At 40.2% G+C, this 13,599-nt stretch overlaps 1 protein-coding gene across 1 annotated transcript in view; it reads left to right on the forward strand.

Moving 5' to 3' along the window:
• Nucleotides 1-767: 767 nt before the first annotated feature.
• The window catches only part of PPP2R5C (protein phosphatase 2 regulatory subunit B'gamma), an 85,804-nt gene continuing 72,972 nt past the window's right edge, over nt 768-13,599 (forward strand). The window contains exons 1-2 of the mRNA XM_054067835.1: nt 768-898; nt 2,514-2,579. Of these exons, the coding sequence (XP_053923810.1) occupies nt 872-898; nt 2,514-2,579 (93 nt within the window). The 5' untranslated portion in view covers nt 768-871. The remainder of the gene's footprint in view (nt 899-2,513; nt 2,580-13,599) is intronic.

Here is a 13,599-nt window from a genome sequence, read left to right on the forward strand (position 1 = left end):
ATCTAATCTAATCTAATCTCATAGTTCTCTACAACTCCCTGAAAGGAGGTCGTAGCAGGGTGCTCTCTTCTCCCATATGACAGGAATAGGACAGGAGGGAATGGCCTCAAGTTGCACCAGGAAGGTTCAGATTAGACATCAGGAAAAATTTCTTCACCAAAAGGCTTATCCATCACTGGAAGAGGCTGCCCAGGAGCGTGGACCTTAAAGCCCATACAGTTCCGACCCCCTCCCATGGGGAGGGACACCTTCCACTAGATCAGTGCAGAATTTCTTCCTAACGTCTTCTCTAAATCCTCCCCTTTCCAATTTAAAGCCATTCCCCCTTGTCCTAGTAAAAACTCCCTCCACAGCTTTCCTGTAGCCCCTGTCAGTGGTGGAAGCTGCTCTCAGGTCTCCCCAGAGCCTTCTCTTCTCCAGGCTGAATAACCCCAGCTCTCTCAGCCCTTTGAGCATCACTTTACGAATGGCTTCACTGAATTAATTTCATCAGTTGTAGACACTGATAAGGTCTCCCCCAGCCTCCTCTTCTCCAGACTAAACAACCCCTGCTCCCTCAGCCGCTCCTCTTGTATCACAGCCCCTTCCCCAGCTCTGCGGGTCTGAACGCCCGAACCCGAGGCGCGGCTGCATCGCGGCAGGACCCCGGGGAGCTCCGGGCGCGCGTCGAAAGGGCGCGGGGGTGGGGCGTCGCGCGCTGGTCCCGCCCCCGCCGCGGCGCGCGAGCCGCTGGTCACGTGAGGAGGGGCAGCCAATGGGAAGGCGGGCGGAGGAGGAAGGGGGCGTGGCTAGCGCCGACGCTGAGGCCGCCGCCGCGGATCGGGGAGGGGCGGGCGCAGCGCGGAGCGGGGCCGGTGGCGGCTGTGCGGCCATGCCGAATAAAAACAAGAAGGAGAAAGTGAGTCTGGGTGGATGGGGGGGACGCCGGGCCTCGGGGGAGGGGGGGGCTTTAGGGTGGGGGGCAGCGCCCTCTCCCCCCCGCCTTTCCTTCCCCCGCCTTCCACCCCCCCCGCCTGTGGAGGGGGCAGCACGCGCGCGTTGGGGGGGGGGGGACACCGGGAGGGGGGGGAGGGAGGAGGAGGAGGAGGAGAAAGGGGCGGTGGGGGGGAGGTTGGAACCGTGTCCCCAGCCGTGAGCCCTACGGGGGTGGGTTGAGGGAGGGGGTGTGTGCCCGCGGGAGAGGGGGGCGGATACGTCTCCGTCCCGGGAAGCGGCTGTGCTGTGCGTGGTTCTAGCTACTGTTGGAGCAGTGCCCGTTGTGATCCCCGCATGCACCCAAGGAGCACAAATCGACACTCGGAATCTTCCCCCCCGCCTTTTTCTTGTAGGGCGGGGAAGCTTTAGGTTTGGCCCCGGCTTTGCCTCAGTTTCCCCAGGCGCTCCCGGGAGGGATTTGCCTTGCAGACGCGAAAGGGGCTGGCACAAGCAGTGGTCCTGGAAAACTTCCAAATCCAGCAGAAAGTTAACTGGATTGCGCTTCGTTTTACATGACGGGCAATTTTCCACACGGGGGGAGGCAGAGACGGAGAGATACGTGGTCGTCCAGCTGTGGACCCTTTCTGCGTGGCTCAGATCCGCTTGTCTTTTCCGTTTTTAAACATCGTTTTGAAATTAGATGTGGGGAGGTTGAATGCTGTGGTTTGTGGGGGATTGTTTCTTTAACTTTTTCTCAATATTAATAGAATCATGGAATAGTTCAGGTTGGAAGGGACCTTAAAGATCATCTAGATCCTACCCCCCTGCCATGGGCATGGACACCTCCTCCTAGACCAGGCTGCCCAAGGCCCCATCCAGCCTGTCCTTGAACACCTCCAGGGATGGGGCATCCACAACTTTACTGGGCAACCTCTGCCAGTGTCTAACCACTCTCATAGTGAAGAGTAAATTCCTTATGTCTAGCCTGAATTTGCCCCTCTCCAGTTTATACCCATTCCCTCTCATCCACCTTGATATTAAAAACATTCAAACTTTACTCTTCTGAGAATAATAAATTTCAAAAATGGGTGATGGATGCAAGTTAAGGACAATGCTGGGATGGAGGAATTGGAGTTGTGGGCCTACTTCTAATACTAGACTTTCTAGAACATACAAAATAGCAAAGTGTAAAATGTGTACTGCACTAATATTAGTTTCAAAGCTAAACTATAAACATTCCTGAAGCTAAAAACCAAAGACAGCAAGAGTAAGTTCCTAGACGTGGTTCCAACTGCTTGCGTGTTTTGTCTCTGCCTGTTTACCTATATGAAAGCTTATCTTTATATACTTTATGAGTGAATTTTGAGGCATAAATAGAATTCCAGAACACTTATGCAGATGAAAAATGTTTAAAGCAGCATTGTAGAGACTGATAGTTTAGTACTAAGCTCATCCAATAAAACAGTATCATTTTTATCCCATCAGTATTAATATTCTTCAGTGAATGTCTGAAAAAAACCTAGCTGCTTGAACTGAAAATCCATCTAGATCTCCTTTTCAAAGTAACTAAGGCTGCAAACTTTTTTTTTTCTTTTAAGGAACCTGCAAAATCAGTCAAGAGTGGAAAAAGTGGCAAGGATGGACAAGATAACCAAGAACACGAGGTAAATATTATTAACACATGTAGGTTTTTTTCCAGGCGAGTTTGTTACTGCTTCTGAAGAACTTTTAAAGTTTTTCTAGATTGTTACAATTTTGACATGACAGTTGGCTTTGAGGGAAAGTGGTTGTGGAACTACTGCCCTAATACTTCACAAAAAAGAGTTGTTGGGCCTTAAGATGCTTTTGAGGAGATTAATTTTATTTGGAATAAGTAAATACTTTGCTTGCTGCAGTCTTAAATATTCACCTGTTTCCTTTATGGTTGAGGCATATAGCTGCCTTATTTTCTGGTCTTATTGTGAGGTTTTGGGCTTTTCTTTTTATTGCAGTTTTTACTATTTTCTGTAATCCTCAGAACTCTGTTGCTTCAAACTGTCAAATATTGGCTGTCAGATAAGTGCCAGTAGCCCATTGTATTGTCAAGAGATCTTGGACTTAATCAAAGGCTGCCAGTTGTTTTGTTTTGTGATTTCTTTTTATAGGTATACAATGGAGTGTTTAATTTTTACCTGATTCATCTCTTACTGACGTTGACTTTTTTTTTCCTTCTGCATTTCTCTATTTTGCCCACCAGCAAGGTGCAGTGACTTTAAAGGGGTCGATTAAATCCTTATTTACTCCTTTTCCCATATTAATTCAGAATGAATAGACTTGCTACATTTGGAAATCTACTGTTTATGTGGATTCTGAAATTTCCTTTAAAATGTTCATACCAGACTGAATGTAAAAAAAAAAAATACACTACAGTGAAAAGCTTATGTATTTAATCCTCTAAACTACATGTCTTGATACAGAAGATAATGTTTAAGAACAAAGTACTCATCCAGTTTTACTATTTTTGCCTCCTTGAAATAGTTGTTTGGGATATGTGGGTGGGAACATGAAATATGCATTTCAGTGAGTTCTCATTTGTTCGTTGTGCAGCAAGATGCATGCTGCTGTCATAAATTTCAAGTTTTAATGACCTACTAATTAATAAATGTAAGCCTTCTGGCATAAGAGTGTCTGAGTTTTGGTGAGGGGAACCTGCCTCCTGGAGGGGTCTTAGCTACTAGGAAGGCTTTTAGAATGAAATAAGAAATGTGGCAGTGTAGATGTTTATAGTGGTGTAAATAGACCTACTTTATCGTGGTCTGTCTTTGCAGTATATTGTTGTGACATTAAGAGTATTACTACTTTGGGTGTAATTTTAGTTCCTGTGCTCATCATTATCAACATCTTTGCTGTATATTTGTTGACTGCTTATTTTCTTAAGCTTCTCAATGGCAATCTATGGTTCTGTGATTCTATGACAAGTTGCTGAGACCAAAATTGATTTTGTTAGTCTTTCTTGGTACTTCAGGATAGTGTAAAGCTCCTATAGTTAGTTAATGGAGAGCTTTAAATCTTAACTGAAAACATATATGCAGTTTTGCTTGTAGTTTCTTATTGTGTTTGCGGATCCAGTTCTTTTTAAACTTAAAATGTGAGAGTGGTGAATGTCAATAGGAGAATGTATTGTAGTGTTCATGCATTTTACTTTTTCAGTTGTTCTTCCAGGTAGAATTCACAATGAAAAGTACAGTTTGCTTATGTTATCTGTGATACCTAATCATATGTGAGTAGGGGCAGAACTGGAAAGGGACTGGAAATGTGACTGGCATGTGCAGTATGATTGCCATTCCCAGTGGGCATTATTTAGTAGTCTCCATTCACTTTTGAACACCTCAGTGCTTGACTCATTAACTTAATTAATAGAGTAATTGCACACAAATAGTAATGTAGACTTTCATTCTAATGTGGCTGGCTATAATCATGATGTATAATCATGATAGCTGGTGCTTATATGAGCAGAAAGGAGGCCATTTGTTTACACAATGAAGATCAGTAGGTATAAAAATATTCTGGAACACACTGTTCATACATTTTTAGATTTTTTTTTTCCTTTAAAAAAGTTTGTGTGCCTGTGTTTTAATGTGGCCTTTAAAAAATCTTCTAGACTGAGTAGATTTGGAAATATGATGATTAATTCTTTTTCTCAAATGCAATTAATGCAAATAAATATAATGCAAATAGCAGATTGTAAAGACTAAAAACTGTCTGTTTGTCAAAAAACAGGGACAATGCAAACAGCAGCATCCCACAAATACTTTATTTATAGACATATCTATAACACTTAACTAAATTCATGATGCCTTGGACTTTATCTATAGATAAAAAGTGCAACAGATCTTAATATTGAAAAAATGTACAGGTGATTTTCCTGTCTTGCACTCAGGGAAATGAGATTTCATTTGATTGTTACTGTACGGCAGGTTTGAAAGGGATTTAAATGATTCCTGCCACGTCAGGTGCCCATGCTAAAAAAGGGGAGAGAGTGACTTAAGCTGATGCTTATGTCTGTTTGAAAATTTCTTCAGTAGCCCATAGGCATGTAGAGAAGTACTAAAAAGTAGCTGCAGCGCTCTGCTGCAGTAAATGCCTCTTTTAAATCTGAAAGAATCCCATAGTAGTTGTATTAGAAAGCGAGGTTTATCTTGTCTATATTCCTTTCTTTGCCATTCCTACCAAGCACATGTTTAGGGGAAAGAAAACAAGATGCATTACCTGTGCGGTGGTTGCTTCATGTAATACCAAAAGAGCCATGCTGAATGTGAAGTAGCATAGACCTCTCATTTGCTCTGTGGTCAGTAGCTGATATTCAAGAAGGGATACAGGTAGAGATGTGTGGTCTTCCATTTTGGTATGCTTTTCTTTAAGTCAGTCCGTGGCTTATAAGGTTGTTTAGTTGAGGTGTTGTGTAAAATTGTTTTCATATTATTAATCATTTAATATTGACATCTGTAGATTTTTTTTCCCCCCTAGCCTTGTCAATCTCCCATAGCTGGGAGGGCTTCCGTTTCTTTGAGCATCCTCTGTTCTTGTATTCTGTTCTCCTTTTTGTGATGACTGTACCAGAAATGTACAGCACGTATGAGGTGAGGGTACCTTGCCATTCTGTACCCTAATACAACTATTCCCATTTCTAGTTGCACATATCATTCACTTTTTGAACACTGAAGAAAACAGCTAATATGATTAAGTTCCTGTCTACCTTTAGTTTGTAACCTGTTACTAAACATTAATGAGTTAGACTAAATAGTTGTCAGGACAGTTTAATCTATACAAAGTATAACCTCTTACTTTAGTAATTAGTCCAGGGTATTAATGTCTTCAGGCTGTGAACAAAGACTTAATCTGCTGTGTATTGTTGTTCCTCTGTGTGGGAGTAGTGTCTCTACTCTGATAAAATGCTTGTCGAGTTTGTTTACTTGTACCCAAACCCAATACTTGCAACACAAACAAATTCCAAAAAAAAAGCCTGTCTGTGAGGCTTGGCTGTGCCAACACTTGGGAACTCATGGATATATTCCATGTGACCTAACAGGCCTTTGCAGAAACTACTTGCCTCACATAAGCTTTATTGTAGAGTTCTGTTTTGTTACTAGGCTTTGGGGGTTTCCTTTTGAGTTAGGGCTTATGGTCAGTGTAATTTCTTTAGAAAGAGGTGGCTTGGCAATAGTTAATGCTTGTCGAGCAACATCACCCTTTTCTATTTCTGGCAAAACCTAACACTTCTCAAAATTCAAGTGTTAATTACAGTACTTTAGCAGTAGTTTTCAAATACAACCACAGGGGAAGGAAGTTAAAATTCTAACCGTATAGACTCTTTATTTCTGTCTGTCTTGCCGGTGGGAATGCATGTGCTAAAGCTTGTGCTTTTCAGCAGTCGCTGAAATGATCTAGGAAACTTTGGATGATTCAGCGTTGTGATTCCCCAGGAGTGGAAGGGTCAGAAGTAGCTGGTAACCTTTCACACAATGCAGTCGTAGGTGACTGGGAGTGGTAGCATCTTCTAGGTCTTAGCCAGACTGCCTTAATAAGGCATGAAACTTCTAAGTTGAGAATTTTATTCATTGTGAACCTAGGTGCTCAGGTGCTCAGTAGTCTGTAGAAGGAAAAGACTACTTTTGTTTAAGAAAATATTGGCTTGATGACTTTCAACAAATGAAAACAGAAATTGTAACTCTTTCTTCAAGTTCTTCTGCCATGCAGAACAGCAAACTGAAGACTGATGTGGTTTGAGGAGTGTGTGTATTTTTGTGTATTATCTCATTGCTTCCATGTGCTGCACCAATTGGTTCTTTCTACTTTAAGCATGTTTTTTTGAATACAGACGAACGAAAACATAGTGAAATACAACCTGCATTGGCCAGATTTCTTGTCATGCAAGAGATTGCTTGCTTTATTGACAGCATATGTTGCTCATGTCATACTACAATCACTTTTGAAACCACTTTCTAAATACATTTTAAAAGCTTTAAGTACTGCTCTGTGCTTCTGTCCTGCCACTGTCTTGCAGCCATCACCTTTTTTATTAAGTAGTGGTGATAGCTTCCAGTGCAGCAACTTTGTCAGGCTTTATTATCAGAGGTTTTTCCTTCCTTGGTTTGTGAAACCTTTTCTATTTAGAAGTTAATTTCTTAAACTATTCAACATAGTGGTAATTTTTTTTCAGGAACACAAAACTGCAGAAATCTCTGTTTAATGTGTAGTCTTTAAAATAGTTCACGAAAGTAAGGATTTTTATATGTCTTAAAGAAAGTTGGGAGGTGGCTGTCCAGTTTTCTGTGATCACCCTTCCTAGATTAGCTAGCACACAGTGGGGAAGGACTGTCAGTATTCTCATTGCTGCTTTTACTGATTCATGGTTACATGTGCATAAATGATTGCCAGTTTACTTTAAAATAAGAAATTTTAAAAGGAATGGAGAATAGAAGTGATTTTGATTGTTCTATGTGGTTTTCTTAGCAGAGCTCACATGTAGAAGTATCCTAATGTTAAAAGGAAAACTCAGAATAGACAAAAGCAATAAATCCAGCATTTTTTGTGTTAGCAGTTTCCTGTGATCGGTTGCAGCAAGTTATTTAGAAAGTTGACTCCATATTTTCTGTATACTGTAGCTTATTTTTCTCATGTTTCTTGTTTGTGATTTTTTTCATTGCATTTTAAGGTTGAGGTGTTGTGTAAATTGTACCAGTTATTAGTAAACTTGAGAAACAAATGTACCTGATCTGATCTTGAAGATGGCATATGGAGACCGTTATACAGTTCTGGCTTATCACTAGATTTTTCTATTAAGGATTTTTGAAGTTATACTTCAAAGCACAGATAAGCACTTATTACGCAACTCATTAAGAGACTGCGCCAGAGGAGCTTGAAATTTGGGGAGGGGAAAATACTTTTCCAAAAGTTCTGAGGTTGTTTACCCTCTTGTTCACATGTATTGGCACTGCTCTGAAATAATTTCTGGAAGTATCATCTTGCCACAAAACAGTGTTTCAATCAGCTGAGATTAACCTGGTTTTATTATTTAGTATGCTAATTTGTGCTTGCTTGTGATTCAGTGTATATGTATGGTTGCTTGTATAAAGCAGCTGTCATTTTAGCTCTTTGCTGTTGCTGTCATAGGGTGAGCAGTCTTCAGTGGCACAGCATTTTTTTTATGCTTTGAGCTCAGCATCTTTGAGGTATGAGATTCTTCTTATTTGTTGTTGTTTATAAAGCAGGTGTCTTTTAGAAAGAGATATATTTAGTATAGATTGGATTTGTCCTTTAATCAATGCCTGAAGTTAAGTTACGATGTAAAACTCTTTTAAGGCTTTGAGTAGTACTCCCTACCGTACTGTCAGTTTTATGCTAGTTATGTAGCCACCTGGGTCAGGAATGGCTGATAGCCTGTAATAAAGCATCATTGAGCCCCCAGGTTTTCAGTGGGCCAAATCAATAAACTGTTTGGTGTACACAGCACATAACAAACCTAGCTGTATCCTACCTGTTTCTTCAGTACATATTCAGTTATATGTCTGAGCTGGACTGATGGGCAGAGTAGCCAGTGTTTCCATGAGTCAGTCCCATGCAGCAGATAAAATTGATTTGGAAATTGATCATCTTTGATTTGGAAGAAGATACGTGCTCAGGAAGTAAATTTGGAATTCTGAGCGACTAGTCCTTTCAAATTTGAATTGCAGCATGGCTATAAACAGACAGTGCTAGACCTGTTTTCTGAAGCTTTCTAGGGCCGCTGGTTTGAGTTTTTACTTCTAACATTAGCAAAACAGGACTTTAAGCCAAAACTACATATAAAACCAGAATGGATTTTCTTTTGTATCAGCTATGTAAATGAATTCTGTGGTGTTGGGGGGGAGGGAAGGGGAGAGGGTGCCTTGAAACTAGTGTGCCAACTTCTTCAAAAAAATTTGATTTGAAAACTGGTTTTTGTTCATGGCTTGCAGTTATGATTTTCTTTCCCAGAGAGAATTTTTTTTAATGGATTGATAGAACCACTGAAAAATACTTTAGTGCAGCAAGTGAATGCGCCCTTAGTACTAAATGAGGTGTTATTTGCTAACTAGAAAGATGCACTATGTGTTACTCTTACAGTAGCCATGCAATTTTTTGTTTATGACTTTCTATTTACAGTTTTTATTGACGTCTTGCCTTTTTGGTTTTGGGAATTAGAATTTCCTACTGCATCCGAAGTAAATGTACCTTCATACTGATTAGTGAAAGAGGTTACCTTAACAGCGCTTGTCATGTAACTTAATAGTGATGCTTTTAAAACTAGTTGAATTCGTTAAAGAAATCTACCAAAGACTGCTGTAGGGAAGTGTTTTGTTACCTAAAAGGAGACGTTTCTGGAAATGGCATCCTACACTATTTTAGTTCTTAAACAAGGCTGACATATCCTTGTGTTACATGGTGTGTGAGGACTTTGGTTTGTGGTTTGTTTTAGTACTTGCTATCTTCCACTTCCTAATCATGCTTTTAAAGGCTCCTGAATGGAAACACAGCAATGAAGGCAAAGGCAATTCTAAAGAAAAGGGGTAACGTGAGCTTTAGAAATTCATATCGGCAGTTTGTAAACTGGAGATGTCCTTTTTATCTTTTGTTTCAAGTTGTTTCTCTAAAGTTTTTTTTAGTGAGAGTTAAGGCCAGCTGCTCCTTAAACTTTGAGAGGACTCAGGCTTTCCTTAATGCGTGTGTAATACAGAATTATTAATATAGTTATCCCGAAGACACTACAAAAAGTAAGAAAATAAGGCTGTTGAATCCATCTGTATGTTCACTGACTTTACAAATATTAAATCTTCTTTGTTTTTTTCTTAAATTTCATTTGAAGGCAGAATAAATTAGTATATCTAGAAGTGAGATGGTAAGCTTTGGGGTTTTTGTTCATGTTTTGTGTGTTGCCCCCCAAACAAGCTTTTGGAGCCATTAAAAAAAAAAAATGTAACAAAATAATCCTGCCCCATTCATGATTATACTTCTTAAAAGGTGACTGCCAAATATTACTATTCACTTCACCTTTATGGTGGCTATAATTTAATATGCTTCCTCATCACAGCTTGATGTAGCAATCTGAAGTACTAAAAAAGTAAGCTTTTCTAGTCACATGTAAAATCAAAGAAAGCCGAAGACAAAATGATTTGGTATTACAGGTTGGAAGTGGTAAAGTTGTTACACTATTATGTCCAGGAACCTTGTCATGGACTTTAACTCTGTTATATAACTTCTAATACCAAATTGGGGGGCAGAAGATGGCAAGAAAGACTTCAATATGAGTATGTGAAGTGAGAAACTGTTATGAATGGATCAGGAAGCACAAGGATACAGGCATCATTGGTAAAGCCACATGTGCAGTAGCCTTAGCTCATCAGTAGCTTTATATAATAATCTACAGCAGAGTAGAGCAGTTAGGGCTTAAAACAAATCAGATTAGTTTGTGTGTTTTCCTTGAGATGTGGGAACCTTACATATATGCTTGTGAAACCTTACATAGATGTGTGTATATGTAAAAAGAAGCACAAAGACAGTAGGTTTTTTTTTGGGGGGGGAGCTTGAAAGTGAAAGGGTGATTCAGGCTGCTCAGAGAGAAATTACAAATGAAAATCCAGAACTAAAGTAATAGGAGCCATGTGATCATCTATTCAGTTTCTTCATCTCTGTATTTTATATAAATGTTTTGAAATAGTAAGTAGGACATTGTCTGGTTTTAATCATCTTTAATTAGCTAACTGATGGTTGCAGGTAACAAGTTTTAATTTTCTAGAGATGTTTGTTTCTTTGAAGTTTCATTATAGGAGATGCATTAAGAGACAAGCGTGGCTTTGCTGCCTGTGTTTGTGAAGTACCAGGTGCTCACTGATGGTGGTGTTTCAGCAAATGCAAAACAGCCTGGGTCTGCTCACAGTCTGAGCCTGGGCACCCTGTCATCTATGCCAGTCCTGTACAACCTCAGGCTACAGATCTGATCTTTGACTGAAAGGAATCAAATTCCAGTTTGTTCCTGGCATAGACTACTTTAAGTTTACAAGGAACAAATGGAAACCAAGCCTTATGCTACTGATACTTAACTATGAATGTAAAATTACGGTGCAGGAATATCAAGGATGCATAACATGCAGTATATTCTTTGGCAGTTGTCAGGATGGTTTGTGTTGCAAGTGAAATGCATTGCACAAAACCATGATGATACAATTCTTCAGAAGATAAAATTTGAGTCATATGTGTAAGCAGCTAACAGGAAATACAAGCAATGCTTTGTGTTGTAAAAACGAGCGTCAGCAAGAAGGGCGGAAGAGCTTCAGCAAGTAGTAGATCAATCTTCTAAAATGGTCTGTGACTATAAAAGTTGCCGTGGGCACCCCTCCATGGTGAACCTTCACTGCTTGTGGGGAACTTCCCAGTCACAGATGCAATTCAACAAACTCCATGTTTGTCATCAGGAATAGCCAGCAGTAGCATTGCTATGTGTAAATGCAAAATCACAGTTGCTGAACAAGTGCTACAATGTAAATCAGCAAGTGCTGATTAGAGCATACCAAAATATATAAACTTTGCCATCACTGCCCTGTTGACAAGCTTAATCTTTTTGTTTATCCTTATAATAACATGGATCCTCAAAGCTTTAGGATGCAGCTCTTGCTGTCTTACCAAATAAAAACATAACAAGTTCCACAGGATAGTACAGTGGTAGTCTCAGCATATCTCAGCCACTGAGAGAATCTTTAATAATAATAAACATACTTCTAGAAAGGCAGCTGCAAAGATAATTCTAGCAGGCCAATCCAGGTGTTATTCTGGCAAAGATTTTGTTGTGGAAAACCAACAGAAATCTAAATTATGGTCTGCTTGAAACCAATGAGAGCCTTCAGTGGCATAAATTGCATCTCCAGAGTTCCTCCATAACTTGTTTGTCCAAACAGTCTTGTGGCAGTGGAACTAGTGAACAATAATGGCATAGGAGCAAGAATCTTCAACACAGTGAGACCATCAGGCCTGTTTACGAGCCAAAATGATACCCAACAAGTATGGTGTTTCCCTGCTTTTCTTAACTGGGTTATTTAAGCATCAATGCCCCTTTTTAAGTCTTCAGATGATTAGGAAGTATCCATATCAAGCTTTGTATAGTTTGCACTGAGTCTCTGTAAATTGAAAATACAGACATTACAGATCGTAGCTAGTTGCTCCATAACAAACTCCTTACTGGTGATTGGGTGCTGCCTGCACAAGCTAGTATTACTCCAGTCTCTGGATAGCTCTATTAAGCCATATCTTTAATACCATAATGACAAGAATTATACTGATGTTGTCCTGTTGGAAGGCACGTTTGGACTGCCAGTGTTAACAACACAGCATTGAAATCAGCTGACAAATACCACACTCCTTATAGCATGCTGTGTTGAACAACTTGCCTTGGTCCCAACTGCAAATCTTCCACCACCACCACCAGCCTGCCTCCTGCAGGTATGCCGTGGATATATTTACCAGCTTGATGGCTGCTGGGCCATATGCCAGATATGATCTGATCCTGCTCCCATCCTGAAAGCAGATCAATAAATGAAGGTCTGCAAAGGGTAGAGCTCTGTGGCAGGGTTCAAGTTTCCTGTGGTGTTCAGAGGTTTTCAAACTACTTTGAAGTTAATGCAGAGGGGCAGAAAAACTGCTTGGATGTCTCTTAACTGCTCTTCACCCATTTTGACTCCTTGATGTTTGATTTTAGTTTTCATCCCAGGGGGTTCAGCTACTCAGCCTAATTACATTGATTGTGTATTAGGCCTCAACCTCTTTGCCAAGTTATTTTGATTGCATACTGGGCCCTCATACAGTTTTGAAAACGAAGTCGTGATTGTCCCTGTCATGTTTTCTCATGTTCTTTGTTTAGTTTCAGTAAACTGTATTTCAGTTTCACTGTAAGTATATTTAGATATAATTCAGAATGCCTTCATAACCCTTTCTGAGGCTGCCATGGCAAGAAATGAGGTTTTCTGTGTGCTGTAAGTCTGACCTCTGTAAAATAAGTCCATTGAGGCTACTTTAACAAAAGGTAAAGAAGGAAGAGATTAATTCTTGTAGTCCAGAGTTTTTATCAAGGTTTTATGTTGCTGGTATATGGCTTGCTGATGCTGTCTTGTGATGGCGTACACGGTGATATAAACTTGAAGTCTGTGATGATACTGATTAGAGGGAAGAAATTTGTGGATTAACATTAAACTGATCTGTGTCAAGAAACACCATATAGGATATTGCCTAGCACTGTGTTTTCTTCAGGCAGAAATATTGCTCTTGTGTTTTAATTAGGAGGTGGTCTGTTTTTTGTTACTAGGAAGCCATCCAGGTTTTTTTACTCTTGAATGACAGATACATCCAGGTTATTTTATTGTCATCTTCAAATCCTTACCCTGCTCAGACCAGTTTATCTTAGAAAGCAGTATTAAGGCTTGCTGTGTCATTACTGAGTTCACCTCACTTTAGGCTTGGCTTGGAAGCCCATTTGGTTTTGTGGAGCAGAAGACTTTGTGCTTTGGTATAATTCAGTTATTAGCAATTGTGCTTTGAAACGTAAGGTGAGACAGAGTTCTTCTGATTGCTGATGTTTGGTTAAGGCGGCTTGAATACCAGTTTTTTGGGTGCAGTGTTAGGGAAAAGTAGGGTCTTCTG

Source organism: Cuculus canorus, chromosome 5 (genome assembly GCF_017976375.1).
Source record: "Cuculus canorus isolate bCucCan1 chromosome 5, bCucCan1.pri, whole genome shotgun sequence".
Taxonomy (NCBI): domain Eukaryota; kingdom Metazoa; phylum Chordata; class Aves; order Cuculiformes; family Cuculidae; genus Cuculus; species Cuculus canorus.